The 16,285-nt window shown below is 40.3% G+C and overlaps 1 protein-coding gene across 7 annotated transcripts in view; it reads right to left on the bottom strand.

Annotated features, from left to right (window-relative positions):
• The window catches only part of acap3b (ArfGAP with coiled-coil, ankyrin repeat and PH domains 3b), a 43,094-nt gene that overhangs the window by 12,678 nt on the left and 14,131 nt on the right, over positions 1 to 16,285 (bottom strand). For all 7 annotated transcript variants that reach the window (XM_025059998.1, XM_025059999.1, XM_025059997.1 and 4 more), the window contains 9 exons: positions 11,338 to 11,395; positions 8,064 to 8,183; positions 7,554 to 7,607; positions 4,523 to 4,581; positions 3,862 to 4,045; positions 3,420 to 3,464; positions 3,216 to 3,311; positions 2,481 to 2,555; positions 1,602 to 1,613 (listed from right to left, as the gene is read on the bottom strand). In XM_025059998.1, coding sequence (XP_024915766.1) covers positions 1,602 to 1,613; positions 2,481 to 2,555; positions 3,216 to 3,311; positions 3,420 to 3,464; positions 3,862 to 4,045; positions 4,523 to 4,581; positions 7,554 to 7,607; positions 8,064 to 8,183; positions 11,338 to 11,395 — 703 coding nt within the window. The remainder of the gene's footprint in view (positions 1 to 1,601; positions 1,614 to 2,480; positions 2,556 to 3,215; positions 3,312 to 3,419; positions 3,465 to 3,861; positions 4,046 to 4,522; positions 4,582 to 7,553; positions 7,608 to 8,063; positions 8,184 to 11,337; positions 11,396 to 16,285) is intronic.

Raw genomic sequence — 16,285 nt, 5'->3', positions numbered from 1 at the left:
ATGTCAGCTTTCCATCTGTCTGCTGCTCTCCTCACTGTTCCGGCCTAATCAAGCCCACATTATTGCTCCCCAAACAGCAGCACACGTTGAGGCCGTGCTCCTTCCCACCTTAAATCAGTGGAAGAATGCGGGGGCACCAGTGTCCACTGACAAAAGTGCATGCTTCAAAGTGAGACATTTGCATGAAACAATGTGTTAATGTTAGTCCATCTATTAAAATATGTATAAATGTAAAAAAGTGTTTTGCAAAACACCTAAATCTATATTTTACAGGTAAAAATAATACAATAATAATAATAATAATTATTATTATTATTATTTCTAATTATACAACTTCTTCTTATTATTGAAGCATCCCCTAAAGGTTTTCAGTCAAGATGAAGACAAGACGAAGTTTTGACCTGGTACGGAAAACCAGACATTTCTACAAGGAAGAATTTATCAGATGGATTTTCACCACTTGCAGTGATCCTGTCAGGTTTATGGAGAGGGTGTGTGGAGAAATAGCTTTATATTTAGATTGAAATGTTTTAACATGAATTTGCATTAACACTTTTGACTTTATTTCGGTGGTTTTAGCCAAACAGCAGCAACAATTGGTGGTGGAAGAAGCTGTGGCAACAACCCCCCTGGGGGCCATAATGATGTCTAGCGTAGAGAAGCTGCTGGTGTGAAAGAGTGAAGAGAGGAAGTCTGTGATCAGTGGTGTGGCACAGATCACTTCAACCACAGTGAGGGGGGTCAAGGGAGGTGGAGGGGGAGCATCACAACACATGGTGTCATGTCAAGATATTCAGTTTATGTATTATATACTCGGTCAAATATTAATACTGATTCCAGAAAAGTTACAGATAAAACAACCATTTTGACACAAACAGAGGAATAACTAAGTGGGTTTTCATCTCTTTTTATTACTGTTTAAAAGACTTTGTCCTGTAAATATTCTTTCTGTTCCTGGTATTAGATTAGTAACCCTACTAAAGAGCTGATGTCAGCCTCCACTAGCCAAATACTTGACTTAACTGATGTAAAAATGTTATACAAACACACGCAATTCTACGTGTGTGTACAAGTGCTGGAAAATCAGTTGTGACAGGAAACTATCGTAAAACCACAAAGTATCTGCCCAGGGTAATTAATCTCTCAGAGGATCCATGAACACACACACACACACGCACACGCACGCTCTTATTCTTTGTGGGCCGACCTGTAGTTTCATGTGAACACTAAGAACACAAACTGTCAAGAGCACATTTGCTATTTTAACCAAATATCTATGGTGTGTAAGAAAGAAATAAAAAAATATGACAGAAGCTTGTCATTTAGAGAAAGGTGCTAAAAGTAAGAAACTTTGTGGAGCTCCTCATTAGCATTAGTTTGAGTTCAGGGCCATAAAAACTTTCTACATGGCTTTGATATGTAGTTTAGACCGAGGCCTTGCTTAAAGACAGCAGCCATCTTTATTTGCCATGTCTCCACAGCAGCTTCAATGATCAAAACACGTCAAAGAGTCAGTTATGGTACTGTATGTGACCACAGTCATCAAAACAGAGATGAGTTTTTGCTGTGTGACTTTGTTTAATGGAGAAGAAAAATCTCACCTGCATCAGAGTCTGACGAAGACACAGGGTTTTAAGTCATCGTAAGATGTGGAGAGAAAAAGAAGGAAGAAAAAGCATCATTAACAACAACAGAACTTTAATTAATGAATATCACTACTTGTTACTGTGAAAGGTCACTGCTTGTTGCTTCGGGGTGGTTTGCAGCCATTTTAAAGCCCCGCAGGAAACAGTAGTGGAGTTAAGGTTGCAGACAGACCATTATATAAGGGACAAAACTGTGCTGTGTTTGGCAGAGCGCCTCCAGTTGGCAACTATGCTGATCAAGGAAATTAGCCAAACAGACAGATAAAACAGCCATGTTTGGCATTTGTTTGAGGAACAGATGGATGATTTATTGAAATGAGAGACCTATAATCTTATCTTAACGACTTCGTGGGAATAGGGACAGCGGTGTCACTAAATCACTGTCATTTGTTTTTGTTCTTATCTTTTTTCTTGATAATAAGGTCTTGAAAATAACAAAGAATGAAGGTGAGTCACAGCCTCTGGAACGTAAACATTTAATATTTGTTTTTAATAAATCACTGAGATTAGACTCAACAAATGTGGCTGAAATCTGTCTGGTCACATGGAACTCCAAACATTTGGCTTGTTTTGTTTTTTTTTCAATTTGACATTTTACACGTTTTCTAACTGAGTGAAGAAAGACTGTCAAAACAACACCGCACATTACACTGTGTGTCGATTTCCTTTGACCTAATTCTCTACTTCCTTTACGTTGACACTGACAGAGCTGCATTTTGATCTGACATTGCAGAAAGTATTAGAACACAATAGGTGCACGTGACAAATGAACTTCACCCTCACAGTAGGACTAAGACCCACAGAGGAGAAGGAACAGCTGTGCTCGTGACTCACTCTTTGCTGAATGATGGCATGTTTATGCTCCATGTCCCGCTTCTCCATGGCCGAGTCGATGACCAGCTGATCCAGCTGCACGGAGGAGCAGACAATAGAGTCAGACTTAGGGCTCCACAAAGGAAAAAAGTAAATAAAAAGTGCACGCGCACACACGCACACACACTCACACAAGGTCAAGTGTCATAGTCTGGCAGTAAAGTTGGTTTACGGATATGCAGAGGAAGGGAGGAGAGCTTCGTGGCATGAGCACAGTGTGAGTTACATTATATTTGAAATAACTGTTGAATGTGTGTATGTTTATATAATATAAATGACGCTGCAATGACTTGATCAAATACAGTTTAGCACGGCGTTTGGTGCGCAGTGAAATCACACGCCTGCTTTCATGTTTCTCATCCATTTTTCACATCACTTGTTCTGCCACATTCCTGAAGTGGATATGTTAGATCAACTGAGAGTGGAGGACATTCAAGTCATTGCCATATTCACAATGAATTGGATTTCAATTCAGTGTTAAAGATGTATTTTTAACATATGTTTAACTGCAGTGACTGGCTGCCGTGTCATTGGACGTTTGGATGTGTCCATACAGTAGAATAGGTGTAGCTAATAAAGCAGAAGAAGAATGGATAGAAACAATGCATAGAATAAAATGTTATCATAGTGGACTGTCATGTCCACGTGTTCAGACATGTGATGTGAGCATGACGCTCTGGTCTGGAGGACCTATACCTGAGCAGCCAGTTTTTTCATGTAGGGGTCAATCTCATCCAGGATGTTGAAACCCTGCTGGAACAGTGTGTACTGGGCTCTCATGAAGGACAACATCTGCAGCGAACATAGACTCAGAGTGAGAACGGTCACACTGTAACACACACGTATATAATAATGTATAATAATACACGTAGGACACAGGTCTACTGTGGAGGTACTCACTGCATCCAGAATCTCAAACTTCTTTTTAGCCTGAAGAACATTAATCTGCACAAAAAAGGAAACAATGTAGATTACAATTCATTTCAATTTCAGACTAGCATTAGAGTTATTGGTAGTTTGGTTGGCTTGCATTCATGAGACATGACAAAGAAGCCAAATCATTGGCTTCAGCACCACCTACTGGGCAGTAGTGGAAACACTGATTTTTTATCAGATGAGGGTCAAGAAGAGCAGAAAATGAACACAAGGTCCAGTGTGGCCTTTTGAACAGCTTCATATTAATTTATAATCATTTTGATTTTTAAGAAGACAGTAACAAGATCATATTGATAATATTTTAACATGTACTGAGAAACTGATGATTTGTCTGTTGCTACTGTATATTTTTTTCTGTCATCATGGCTGGATGTGCAGTTTGTGTGGATGTTTTGTCCTTTCTCACCTGCAGTACATAGTCCAGAGCTAGGTGCCTAAAGGCCTTGCGACTGAGGATGAGAGCCTGTGTTGCCTCCTCCGCCTCGTGGACTTTGTTCCTAGGCGCCTGGGCGTTCTTCACCTGGGCCAGCTCCATGTCCTCTCGAACCCGGTCAAACTGCTTCTTAGTGTCCTTAAATTTACGAATATCCCTGAAGTAAAATAAAAGACAGGGGGTTAAGAGGTATTTTATGCATCATGTAGAATAAATAAAGTTTATTTATTTGAAATGTTTAATCTGTAAACTAAATTTTCAAAGCTCATTAAATATCTAAGTTCTAAACACATAAACTAAATGACAGTTCACTAAACACAAAAAAATCTTTAGTTTGGTTGTTCACGTTTTTGAATACAGTTTAAAACATTATGAAATGTTACAGGAAGTCAGAATACATCTGCTGTGACCTCTTAACCCCTGACCAGCACTGCTTTAGAAACTGCATCTGAAGATAGTCCAGTTTTCTCCAGTTCTTGGTCCAGTACCAAGTGACTACATGGGTTTTACAGCAGGGATATCTCTTTTGCTTTTTAGTAGTAGTAGTAATAGTAGTAGTCACATGCCTATTCTGATATTTGAATATATCCTATGCATCTGTTTCAAAGGTATGACGTTTCACGGAGGTACGTACTCTTTGATGAAGGTGTGAAGCTGCTGCTTGATCGCCCGCTGAGCCTGGTCGAAGAGAATCTGTGAACAGAGTATATCAGAGACACAATGTAATAAGAACACGAAGCAAAGCAGATTAATTAGTTGAAGTTATTACGTAAATTCCGTAGTAGCTCAATTTTACCACAAGAGGGCAACATTTTTCACTTTCACTATCAGTGTAGCTATCAGCGCAACAGATTTGGCCAGAGGATAAAACACACACACGTGCACACACTCAGCTGCTGCCTCGACAGATTTTTAGCCTCACAGGATGCCAGACTTCTTTTCCTGTCAACTGAATCCCATTCGTCCTCTCCCCCTCTTCCCCCCCATGCTCCCCTTCTGCCCCTTGATCTGCTCCTTCTTCTCTGTGGGTATTCCTGTGCACAATAGGTATCACTTCTGTACCATTTAGACATGCATTTGTACTGCATTTGAATTTTTTCTGACCACACATAACAAAAACCTGGCCACGTGCAAGGAACAGAATGACTTTGTTGCCTGAANNNGAGCGATAGAGAGAGAGACAGAAGAGAGAGAGAGAGAGAGAGAGAGAGAGAGAGAGAAGTGCACTTGGATTACACCATGATTTTACATCGTATATAAAAACCCAGCCTCCAGATTAAAAAGTCTATAAAATACCCGGTTTTTCAATATAGACCAACTACACTCTCTTTGTGTGTATATGTGTTTGTGTGTGTGTGTGTGTGAGAGAGCCTCCACCCATATGACGTTCATGTAGAACATGATGACATCACTGGTTTGGGTTTTGCTGTGTCGTTTTATCCAATAACTGCTGTAAGGAGTGTTAAAAATAAAAGTACAACCTCTCCTCGGTCAGACACAGTTGATGACTGTTTCCTAAAGGTCACTTCACTGACATGTTTATGTCACCACACTGCTGCATCAGTAGGTCCTTCGAACTCTAACAGTGATGCTCCATATAAAAGGATTTTTCTGTTTATCACCGGAATGTCCCCCTCTTGTGCTGAGCAGATCAAATTTTTGGGACTTTCCAGGATGGTAAAATATATCCAACCATGTCTGTCCCTCATTTAAAAACAGAAATCACTTATAGCTGATAAATATTGCACTCACATGTGCAATAATCTAAATGTCCGACCTGAATCTGTTTTAGATTATTGTTCAGAGTTATCCAACCAAAAAAAGAGACATTTTCATGAATTAATACTACATTTGGAATATATTTAATTTTCAACATTCGGACCATTTAAATGATGGCAGTACAGATGATGCAGTGTATGAAGTTTACAGTAGAGTCAGGGGAGATTTTGGGCCCCATGAAAACAAATCCCAACCCTAACACAGCCAACCAGAAGATGCTGTTTTATATAAAACGCTGACTAATATTCCCATTTAATGAAAAAAATAAATTTTTATGTCAGTTTTATACTTTCTTTGGGCCCTTCTTAATGATGGGTCCCTAGAACTTTAGGATGGTCCAGTCAACACTTGAGGAAGATGGCCTCCCGTCCTTTTTTCCACTTAGTCACACTGCCTGTGATTGGCTCTTTGGCTTCTTCATTTGTGACTGTTAATAAAAGTATTTGAAATCTGTGCTCTCCTGTGGTTTCAAGTCTGACAGCGTCTCCCACTGTCCACATGCTCCAGTTGGATATTGGGCATTTGAAGGAATTAATGTGGTGTACATTTATAATGCTGGGTCATTTTGGCTGGAGTCTGATCATTGGCTGTAGTCACTGCCTCACAACAGGGTTCTAACAGATTTGAATGACGAATCCCAGCAATACCCATTTGAACCCATTTCAATGTAATTATGACTCTGCTCAGACTTGTGGATGGATTACGCAGACATAGTTGACTGATAGGAAATTTATTTCCATTTCAATGCCTCCTTTAATCCCTGATGAGAAGGTGCAGAAATATGCATCAGTCAGTGTGCGCACGAAAATAAACCCAATTTCTCTCTATCCTTTCTCTTCTTTCTCTAAATTTGCCCATTTTCACAGTCTAATTCCTCGGTCTTAGAGAGGAAGAGGGGGGCACCTGTGCTGAAGGTTAAGTGAAGGGTAAGAAAGGAGGGAGCAGGGCAAGAAGAGCATTTTTACAATTTCTAATTTGTCAATTTTAGAAAGTGTTAAAGCGACCAGTTTTGTCCTTAGAATCCTTATTCTTAGAAAAAATACAAACTCAAAGCTGCTGTTGCCATACCACGATCCTTATGTTGTAGATTTTGCTAATTGATAAAATACAACCTTTTTAAACCCGACCTTAGTTTGTCATGAACTCCCTGAACCAGCATCTAATTTTATCAGTTTGTTTTTCTAGCTCTCATTAAGTTATGTGCTTGTCATCGGGTTCTCACCCAGTGACCCAAATTACACAGTGCAGGAGCAGACTTCATGATGCAGATGGAAATATAACAGCCTGCAAGATCAGTGTACCGTCAAAATGATTCAGAGGGAAATTTTTATCGATAAAAAACTTGTTGCTCACTGTCGCTTTAGAGTACTTTAATATTTACCCTCTAGATACATTAATGATCAATATTCTAGACATTTTGCCTTTTGACCTATGCAGAAATCACCTTGACAGATTTATAGGGTGTAAAATTGTATAATTAGTCTGGGGCATAAGAAAAGTGACTTCACTCCAGGTTTGATTGAGACAACATGTGCTTTGAGTCAGACATGCCTGTTTATGCTGACAACTGTGAGATTCACCATCGCAGATGAGGTCACGGTGAGGTCTAAGACTAAACCTTGAAGGGTTCGACACATACGGACCTACATGTGGCCCATCCTTGGCAGTGTTTTGTTTTACAAACATGTATTTTGTTTATGTTTGAGAACATATGAGTGTAAGAACAGTCTACGAGAACATACGTTTTCATACTGGCTAAAAACCACTCAAAATTTAATTTTCAAAATTTAAAATTTACATTTTTATTAATGATAAAAGCAGGGGGATCAAACCCCTGACCCTCTGGCTGATAGACTTAAACACCGTGTAGTGAGAGAAGAACTTACTGTGTGGTAGTTGACAATTTCCTGCAGTCTTTCACCGCACTTTTCAAGGCATTCCTATAAAGTGGACAAAACACACATGGACAAACACCCATTATAAATAAGTCACAGTTTTAAGACTCAACAGTTCACTGTGTGTCTGTGTTGTTGCTGCTGCCAGGCTGATACTGTCAGGAAACCAAGTCCAAATGTTTTCCTGAAGGAAAACCATAAAGCATGTGTCAGATCTCGCTGCTTCTACCCGTGTGAGTCCTCTGTGTAAACACCTCCTGCCTACATGTGGTCACGTCTCTCAAAATCTGAAAAAAAATCCAGAGGACTCTGGGCCTGGACAATACTGTTTACACTGAGCTTCTCTTTATTATTCCTGAGGGGAATGCACTGGAATGCATGAGAGGCAACTTGCTTAGAGGTTGACCACTAAACATTTCTTTGGGGTGGGGGTTTGGGGGGGGGTGTTAGGAAGGGTGGACGGATGTTCTGTCAGAGTTCAGCCATGTCATTTCAACTCACTGATATAATCTCCTCTTTCTTGCATTGGTGGGACAGGTCCTTGACGCCATTAACAAAGAGCTTGTTGGCGCTGACGTAGGCCCGGCCCGCCTCGATCATCCCGCTGCACAGCTTCACCAGCTAGCAAGGAGGAAAAGGACACATTGGTTTAAAATTCAAGTCAAGTCAGAGGGTTATTTAACAAAATGAAATGTGCGTCCAGAATTTAGAAGGAAAAACAGTGTTTCCCAAATTTAAAATGTTTCAGTCAATTTTTGCAACCTGCAAAAAAGAAACTGTTCTTCTGTTTTGTTCAGAAAAGCAACGGGTCATAGCCCAAGGTGACATAGCTACGGATATTAGCATATAATGTAAGTAAGAGCAGACACACGTGGCAGAGACCGCTCTGTAAAAACACACACAGTACAACCAGGTGCAGAGGGTTCACTGCAGAAGAATCTGCTCTTTTAAACACGATCCAGCCACATAAACTGGCAACCATTACACTTTCCCACTTTGTAGGGAATATGATAAGCTGCAGCGTGGTACACTGTCATTACTGCTGTCCTGACCCAGCTGTGTATACAGCAGAATCAGGAGATGTGTGTGGGTGAAGGGTAGAGTAGTGGGAGTATGAGTGGCTGGTGGTGGTGGTGGTCGTGGTGGTGGTGGAGGGTGTTGTGGCAGCAGAAGCGTGAGGGCTATAAACCTTTAATTATTTCATTTAGTGCCGAAGTTCCCAAGGTTGTTGCCATGTGACTGTGCTGTGATGAGAGGCCGACTGTAGGACCTTCATACTGCACGGACCACAGATGACAAACCAGACCAGAAATAACACAATAAGGCCAAGAACCGTGAATAGACATAATGTATATGAAGAAACAGGCTCTATATATTTAAAAAAAATCCAACCATCCATCCATCCACCCATCCATTCACCCATTCATCCATCCAAACTTTCATCCATCCATCCATCCATCCACCATCACATTAGTACCTATGGTCATTTCAGACTGTCTGCTCAACCTAATCCCCCACTCAGCATCTTTTGGTCTCATTATATGACCTTTGTGACCTGGATGAACAAAAACACATTGTGTGTTTACGGTTACGCAGCACACAGGGTTTGTGTATCTCCTTCTGTGGACACAGTTGACACGGTTATGAATCCGGTAAACAGCATTAGGCCAAGGCTGCTGCTTCCTGCCTGGTCTGGCAACATATCTGTTAACAATTGGCTAATCGAGGGATAATGATCTCATGGTGGCCGTACGTTAGTAAGTCCTGAGGGCCTGAACACAGCCATTATACCGGCACTGTCTGTGTATCTGTCAGAGATAGTTGAGTAATGGAGTGGAAGCACACATGGGCCTCCTCTGCCTCAGTCCATCACCTCTGGCACCACATGACTGAGCTGACTGTGATAATTGATGATAAAAGACATTGCTGATGGGTAATAGCCGTGAGTTCCACTTTCACCAAAACTGTCTGGGGTTGTCTAACAACAGAAGACCAGTTTTTGGGGTTCTGGTTCATTTCAGAGAAACCTGGGTCTGGATAATTTATTGGTTAACTGGATAATTAACAAAGGTGGGGCTGTACATCGTGGTCTTATTTTTATTTGACTTATGACACAGTACAAAACTAGGTTTCACAGCATTTCAGCACCTGCACAAATTAGAATGGATTTTGACATTTATTTCTCAACTGTATTAATGTAAATTGCCAAATATATTCTATGAATAAAATTAAAAGAAAAATATAATATGTATATATAACATTTTCAGAAACCTCTACCACATGAGAACAGACACTGCGTCGCTGCAGGCTGGTCCATTAATGTCATTTTTCTCAACACACACCTTTTAGTGTTCACCCTCACTGCTGTGAAACCATTCCTCAGGCTGCTTCAAAGCATTTTCACAGGCGAGTGTGAGGACCCCTGGTGAACAGAACAAATCACCCTGATTGAAACCTCTCTCTCTATGGCGCCCTGCAGTGATTTTTATGGGGCCTTCCATTGGAGGTTAGAGGTCAATTGAATGTCCTGAGCTCTCGGTGGCAGAAAAAAAAATCACTAGATGTTTTTGTGTGTGTTTTTTGTGTTCGATGGGTCACATGCAGATTTGATGGAGACGTCACAGTGTTGTGGGGGCAGAATGGACAGTAAGATGGCGGAATAAAAAGGTGAGAAAATGTCACGATCATGACAACATCCTGTTTAGACATATGAGCAGTTTGTATTTTTTCAAGATAATGTGGTTTTTATTATACACAAGATGAACACTTGTGAGTCATCATCTGCCCAACAGGAAGTCTTACACCATGTACGCCTTTACACAGGAGAACAGGAGGGAGAAAATGTTAAAGGATGCGGTCACTGCTCCATCGACTCCTTCACATCCTGTCAACGATGTCTGACTGAAGTCTATTAGTTTAACTGAAAAGGCATTATCTCATTTGTGGATTCCTCCCAGGGACAGTTGGCTATTGTTGCTGCAGCGTCTTCACACTTGAGAGACCGCTTTGTAAGTGATGCTATCTGACAAAACTGAACAGAAATGTGTTCTCATGATGTGTTGTTTAGGGCTACACAAGTGAACAAACCTGAAGAAAACAACAGCAGCAACAGGGATTTGTTTTTATTTACCTTCTACAGGATATCGTGACCCATACCCATAAAACACAAGTTACAGTAAATGATCAAAAAGGGGGATTGCATTTTTTTATTGGTCTTTGCTCTCTTTCAGGTCTCTGTATCAGTCTTTTTGTCCTTTTGCCAGTTAAATTATGGTTCAAGTAAATATCAGCTGTGCTTTAAAGTTTTATTCAGTGCTATACTACGTGAACAAAAACTATGAAAGCCATTAACTGATATTACAATTAAAGTAAAAAGCTTGGCCTGACCTACAGTCATTACATCAGATGATTGATGATTCTGATGTTTTGCACAACAATCACCTACCGCTGTGGCCCTCATATGTGACTCTCAGTGTGCGAGTTAATAACTTACGTTGCCAGTGTTCTGATTAATACATTGGTTATTTAATTTGACTAATTAAATAACCTTGACATTTAACTGGGAGAGAGAAGAGAACAGCAGTGAAGCCACTAGACTACTTGTTTGTCAGAAAGATGATCTTCTTGTCGTCAGAGTCTATTATTCTGCTTCCATACGCTGAGCGTTGAGGTGAGACTCACTGTTCCCAGATATATGCAGTCCCATCATTACATGTGACCTATTCTGACTCACTGGGCTTTTAACAAGCAAAACAATGTGCAGCATGAGTCATACCTTATCGAGCTTCGCCTCGATCTCCACCACATCTGTCTCCACCTCATCAATGCCGGCCCTGCAGAGAAAGGACAAAGTAATAAAGTGAATGAATTGGTATTCCACATAAGTAGAAAAATGTTGTTAGGCACTGATATACAGTAGCTCGTAAAGCCTCCCCGGTTTTATCTGTGAAAGTAGCAGCAAGGAATAATAAAATGAGAGTTTTTGAAATCGGATTTTATTCACAAAAAAAGTGAGAAATAAAAGCATCATTTAAAATAAATCCACTGAAAGCATCAGCTGTAGCAATGATGCAGACTGTACAAAAAAACATTAGCAGCACCGTCCTCGCCCATTACACTGTGTGTGATTTATCCCCCATTGCCATTCAGGCTGCAATCAATCTCCACAGATGCACATCCGTCCTCATGACTGGATTGACAAACGCATCGCTCTGAAAGATTAGTCGCCACGGCTGAGCTGCAAAATCAATAAATGACATCATGCAGAGACACGGACTGTTGCTTAGGTAGGAGATAAATACAGTGCGTAGAAGCAGCAACAGCCACTCGGCATCCTCAGGTGCTTAAACATTTTATTTAAATATAATGATGCAGAACACATAGGAGTGCTGTCAAATGTCTTACTTAACATTTCAAATATGCGTCAGTAGATTTGATGGCTTTTAAAGGACAGGAAGTCGAACCAGTTTCTGCTCCGTGCAGTGTCTTCAGTTCTGTCCATGCACACGTACGTGCAGAGACGATCAGGACAACATTTAAAGGGTCAGTTGTTATGGCAACTCCTCTGCGTGTGGGACACAAAGGTTGACTCAGTACATCAAATTGATTTTGTTTTCACTCATGTAACAAATGTTTTATAGTGGACTGTCTCACCGCTATAAATATTGTAGAGAACCATGTCTCACATGTCACAATGTTTTAGGGAATAGACATGATCTAGAACAATATAACTGAATGTCTGGAATGGGGGAGGGCTTAAGCAAATATTTAAAAATAAACAAATCCTTAGTTTGGACTTTTATGTCCATGTCTAATATACCTTATGTCATATTGTGGCTTAAGTACATTTTAGCAAAATAAAAAAGAGAAGAGAAGGTAAAGTTAGTCAGATATAGTAGGCTGTAAAGAAACATTAAATAAATTGTCAAACCATAAAGAAAAAGGCTTTCCAATTGGAAAATAAATACAAAACATGGCAGTAATACACTTGAAAGTTGGGCAACATTAGTTTTGGTCTTGACAAAAAAGATTTAATGACAAAAAAAAATCAGCTGTACTTTTCACCCTAAGTTGTTGCAAGAGTGTAGCAATAAAAATGTTGTGTTTTACAAGTACAATTGCCATTGTTTCAAAGGGAGTCTGTGGGTCAACATCTCCATCTGTTCAATCCATTATTTAAACTACAATATAACAAAGTAAATGTGTGATCATTAGTTCTAGAGAGGTCTCTCTTCACTCACACTTCTTCTGATGAATTCATTTAAACAGGATCAGCTGGAGTTTACCGGGGCAGCAGAGTGGAGCCAGGAACAGGAGTCACACCCTAAATCTGCTGGAACATGTCAACCATAACCCCCCAAAAAACCTGGTAGATGATGACCTCATCACATACTGTCAGCTAAACCACACCCTTGTTTCCAGCTCTTATTCTCATAAAACCACCCTCACAGCTGATCCGTGCAGACAAGAGCAGATCAGCTGCTGAGTGACACCACATGCTTTTTCTATCTTCTTTTTTTTTTTTTTACAGTTGCTGCTTTAGCAAAATGGCATGTACATGGTGGGTTCAGCATTTTACCACATGTTCTGAGCATTTTAAATTGTAGTGGAGAGAACACACTGTTTATAAAGCTGATGTCTGATGTTTCAGAGACAACGAGATCTGGAAAAACAGACGTGACGAGAGAAAACAGTCAGTCATCCACTGTGTCTCTCTGCTAAAACAATACCAGCAGCTATGTAGGCCAATCTGATATATTGGATTAGAGCTCCTCATGTGGTGCATCTCAATTGAACCATTAGTGGCATTTACACGCACGCACACACAAACACACTCAGAATGAACAAGCATCATTTTTTAAAAACTGAACCAGGCACGTTCAATGTCACACAGATGTTTAAATGATCATAAGCTCCGTTAACACAAGAATTTCCCCAGTTTGGGATCAATAAAGGTAATTTAATTAACTAACTTTATAATAACTTTATTCTTTTTTTAACCAAGGTTATTATTAATGCAATTTTTGTTTTTTGTAAAAATGTACCTTTTTTATTGCAGGTCTAGTGCTCAGCTTCGTTATTAGTGTACTGCATTGGAGTACTACAGAGTAGAACTGTTCTTTGGAGATCTGCCTTCAAATATTTTGTAAAAAATAAAATCCCAAACCTGAGCTAACCCTTAAATAAACCTGACATTCCTTCTTCTTCTTCTTTAGATCTTAAAGGCAGCCCTGCATTATTTGTGATGTTTCTGGTGTGAAAACATTAATACTTTATAATTCTCCAGAATATATTTTGGCAACATCCAACTCCCTAATAACATATACAGGTGTTTTTGCAGCCATCTCTGCCAACGTCTTCATTGACTTCAATCAAAACAAAAGAACTACTTGTGCTTCACGATGTGTACTCGTCCCTATTTATCCTTCTGAATGTCTCCTGCGGTGCAGAGTATTCATCTACACATTTTCCATGGATAAATACACCAGGGAGTTATGAAAGATTGAAGTGAAATGGAGTACGATTGACTCCACAGCCGGATCATGGATGATGCCTCGAGGTCCAACGGCTGTGTAAAGACGCCAAGATGTAACGTTGTATGTGACTGTTCAGACTGGTGTCACCAGTGTCACCCTGTGAGTCGTTCATGAATGAACAGACTCCGTGCAGTTGTTCCGATGATGAAGATTTAGAGATGATGATGATGTTTGGTGCCTGCAGCAGCATACTGTATACAGAGTCTGACATCATCCTCAGTAAGGCAGTGGGGGAGGCAGGAGGGGGGAGGGGATTTTCACGTGCACTTGCTCCACGTGTTTTCCCATAAGCCTAGCTATCCATCAACACGAGGGCACGGACACTATTCTGGTCCTCCACGTTGTGTGTACTCCAGTGTGAAGCTTGCGTGGCTTTCCAGACCTAAGTCCTCACGCAAGGGAAAAGTGCACAAAGCACACACACACACACACACACACACACATACATACGCACAAAGCAGGGCTAGCAGCTCAGAGACACGTATGAGACCCCTTGGCTCACAGACTCATTGTGTCAAAGAACATCACACTCACATCAGCAGAGCTTCAGACCACAGGCTTTAGTGCAGAGGAAACAACAAAGTCCTCTGATGACGAACAAGAGCTAACCTGGGACTGGAAGGCCAAGATCAGATCACAGCTGTGTTTGGCCACAGTTTCCACGGTAACCACACCTGTAAAGGCCATATGTTATATGTCATCTCATAAATAGATAGATAAAAATAGATAGATAGATCGATGGATGGATGGATGGATAGATAGAACTTTATTATTCCCTCAGAAGTTCCCTTTGGGAAATTTAGGATTTATGATGTCGATAGTCAAAGTTGAGGCTTCTCAAAGAAATCCATGGGTTTTATTATCATCTCATCATTAGTGGAATCACTGACTGGATTCACTGCGGACATTCAGTCTAGCTTTTTCAACCCATTTGAAGATTTGATACATTTTCAAACACAGACTCTGTCATTAATAATGTAGTTACTGTACGTTTTCATCTGACTTCACTGATGAGTCCAGACTGCACACACGTCTGTACACACAAAAATATCCCCTTACCAGAATACAGAGTCGCAGCTCCATGGCAACCATTCATTGACCCCAATCACCATAGCAACAGGCGACAGCATCCGCCTTTTTTTTCACTGACCAATTTCCTCTTTGTCTGTCTGATGTGTCTGTCTTCGTCCATGTCTCTAACAGTTTCCTATGACACACCCTTTTGCAACATCATTGGCTAAAATACAGAACTATGTATTTATATTATTTATAGGTCATAGTTCAACTTTATGAGTAATTTGCAAATACCTTCAAGCTACGAAAAACCCCACAGTCACCTTTTTATTAAATAACACAAAAATAAGACCTGTGTAAATCTCGTCCTTGCTGATGGACTGTAGACTAAACATCAAATTAGCTACAGCATTCTGTATAATTTCCTTTGTCTGACAGTAAGCAGAAGTAGGTGGTTTTGGGGAGGGGAAAGTAACTGCAGCCCATCCCTTTTTCTTTGTTCTTCCCAGTCCTCATCCAAACAGTGTCTGCACAAAAACCAGTTTTAGTTGACTCCAAACAAAGGTTTACTGCTTTTTCACTGATCCGTCTGCATCTTCAAAGGGTGCCCTGAGGTTGTTCTGCAGGTTTTGTGCAGGATTTTTCTCCACACATTTGACTTTGCTTTTTGTTTTATTTGTGACCGACTCCATCTGCGCTGCCTGTCTGATGTTAGTCTCAGCATATGTGTGTGTTTGTGTGTGTGAGTGTTAGACGCAGGGATGTGAAATAGCACATCGTATTTAATATAATAAAAAAATCTATTTATGTGTCTAGGTATGAATTTTATATTTGATCAGTAAAAATGTTCAAGGTTTACTTAATAAAACTAAAATACATCAAACAAAAAAACCTAAAATAATACTTGAAGCAAATCACTTTTAAATGATTTTCGACCAATTTAAGTTTTAAGAGAGTTCTGTGTTTGTTACCATGTTCCCAATAATCGCTGACTAATGATCTGTCACCGCATCACTGGGCTACTTTTCAGTTTCAGAAGCTGAGGCTCAGGACACAAGTGAGCGGGCAGTTAGTAAACCCGTGAAGCTGAGGCTCAGGACACAAGTGAGCCCTGTCCTTTTTGTCTGCATCCTGTTTGGTTTCTTTGTCTCTGCAGCCATCAGTGCTGTCAAA

Source organism: Cynoglossus semilaevis, chromosome 11 (genome assembly GCF_000523025.1).
Source record: "Cynoglossus semilaevis isolate Cse_v1.0 chromosome 11, Cse_v1.0, whole genome shotgun sequence".
Lineage (NCBI taxonomy): Eukaryota > Metazoa > Chordata > Actinopteri > Pleuronectiformes > Cynoglossidae > Cynoglossus > Cynoglossus semilaevis.
This window is presented reverse-complemented; position numbering and strand designations above follow the sequence as displayed.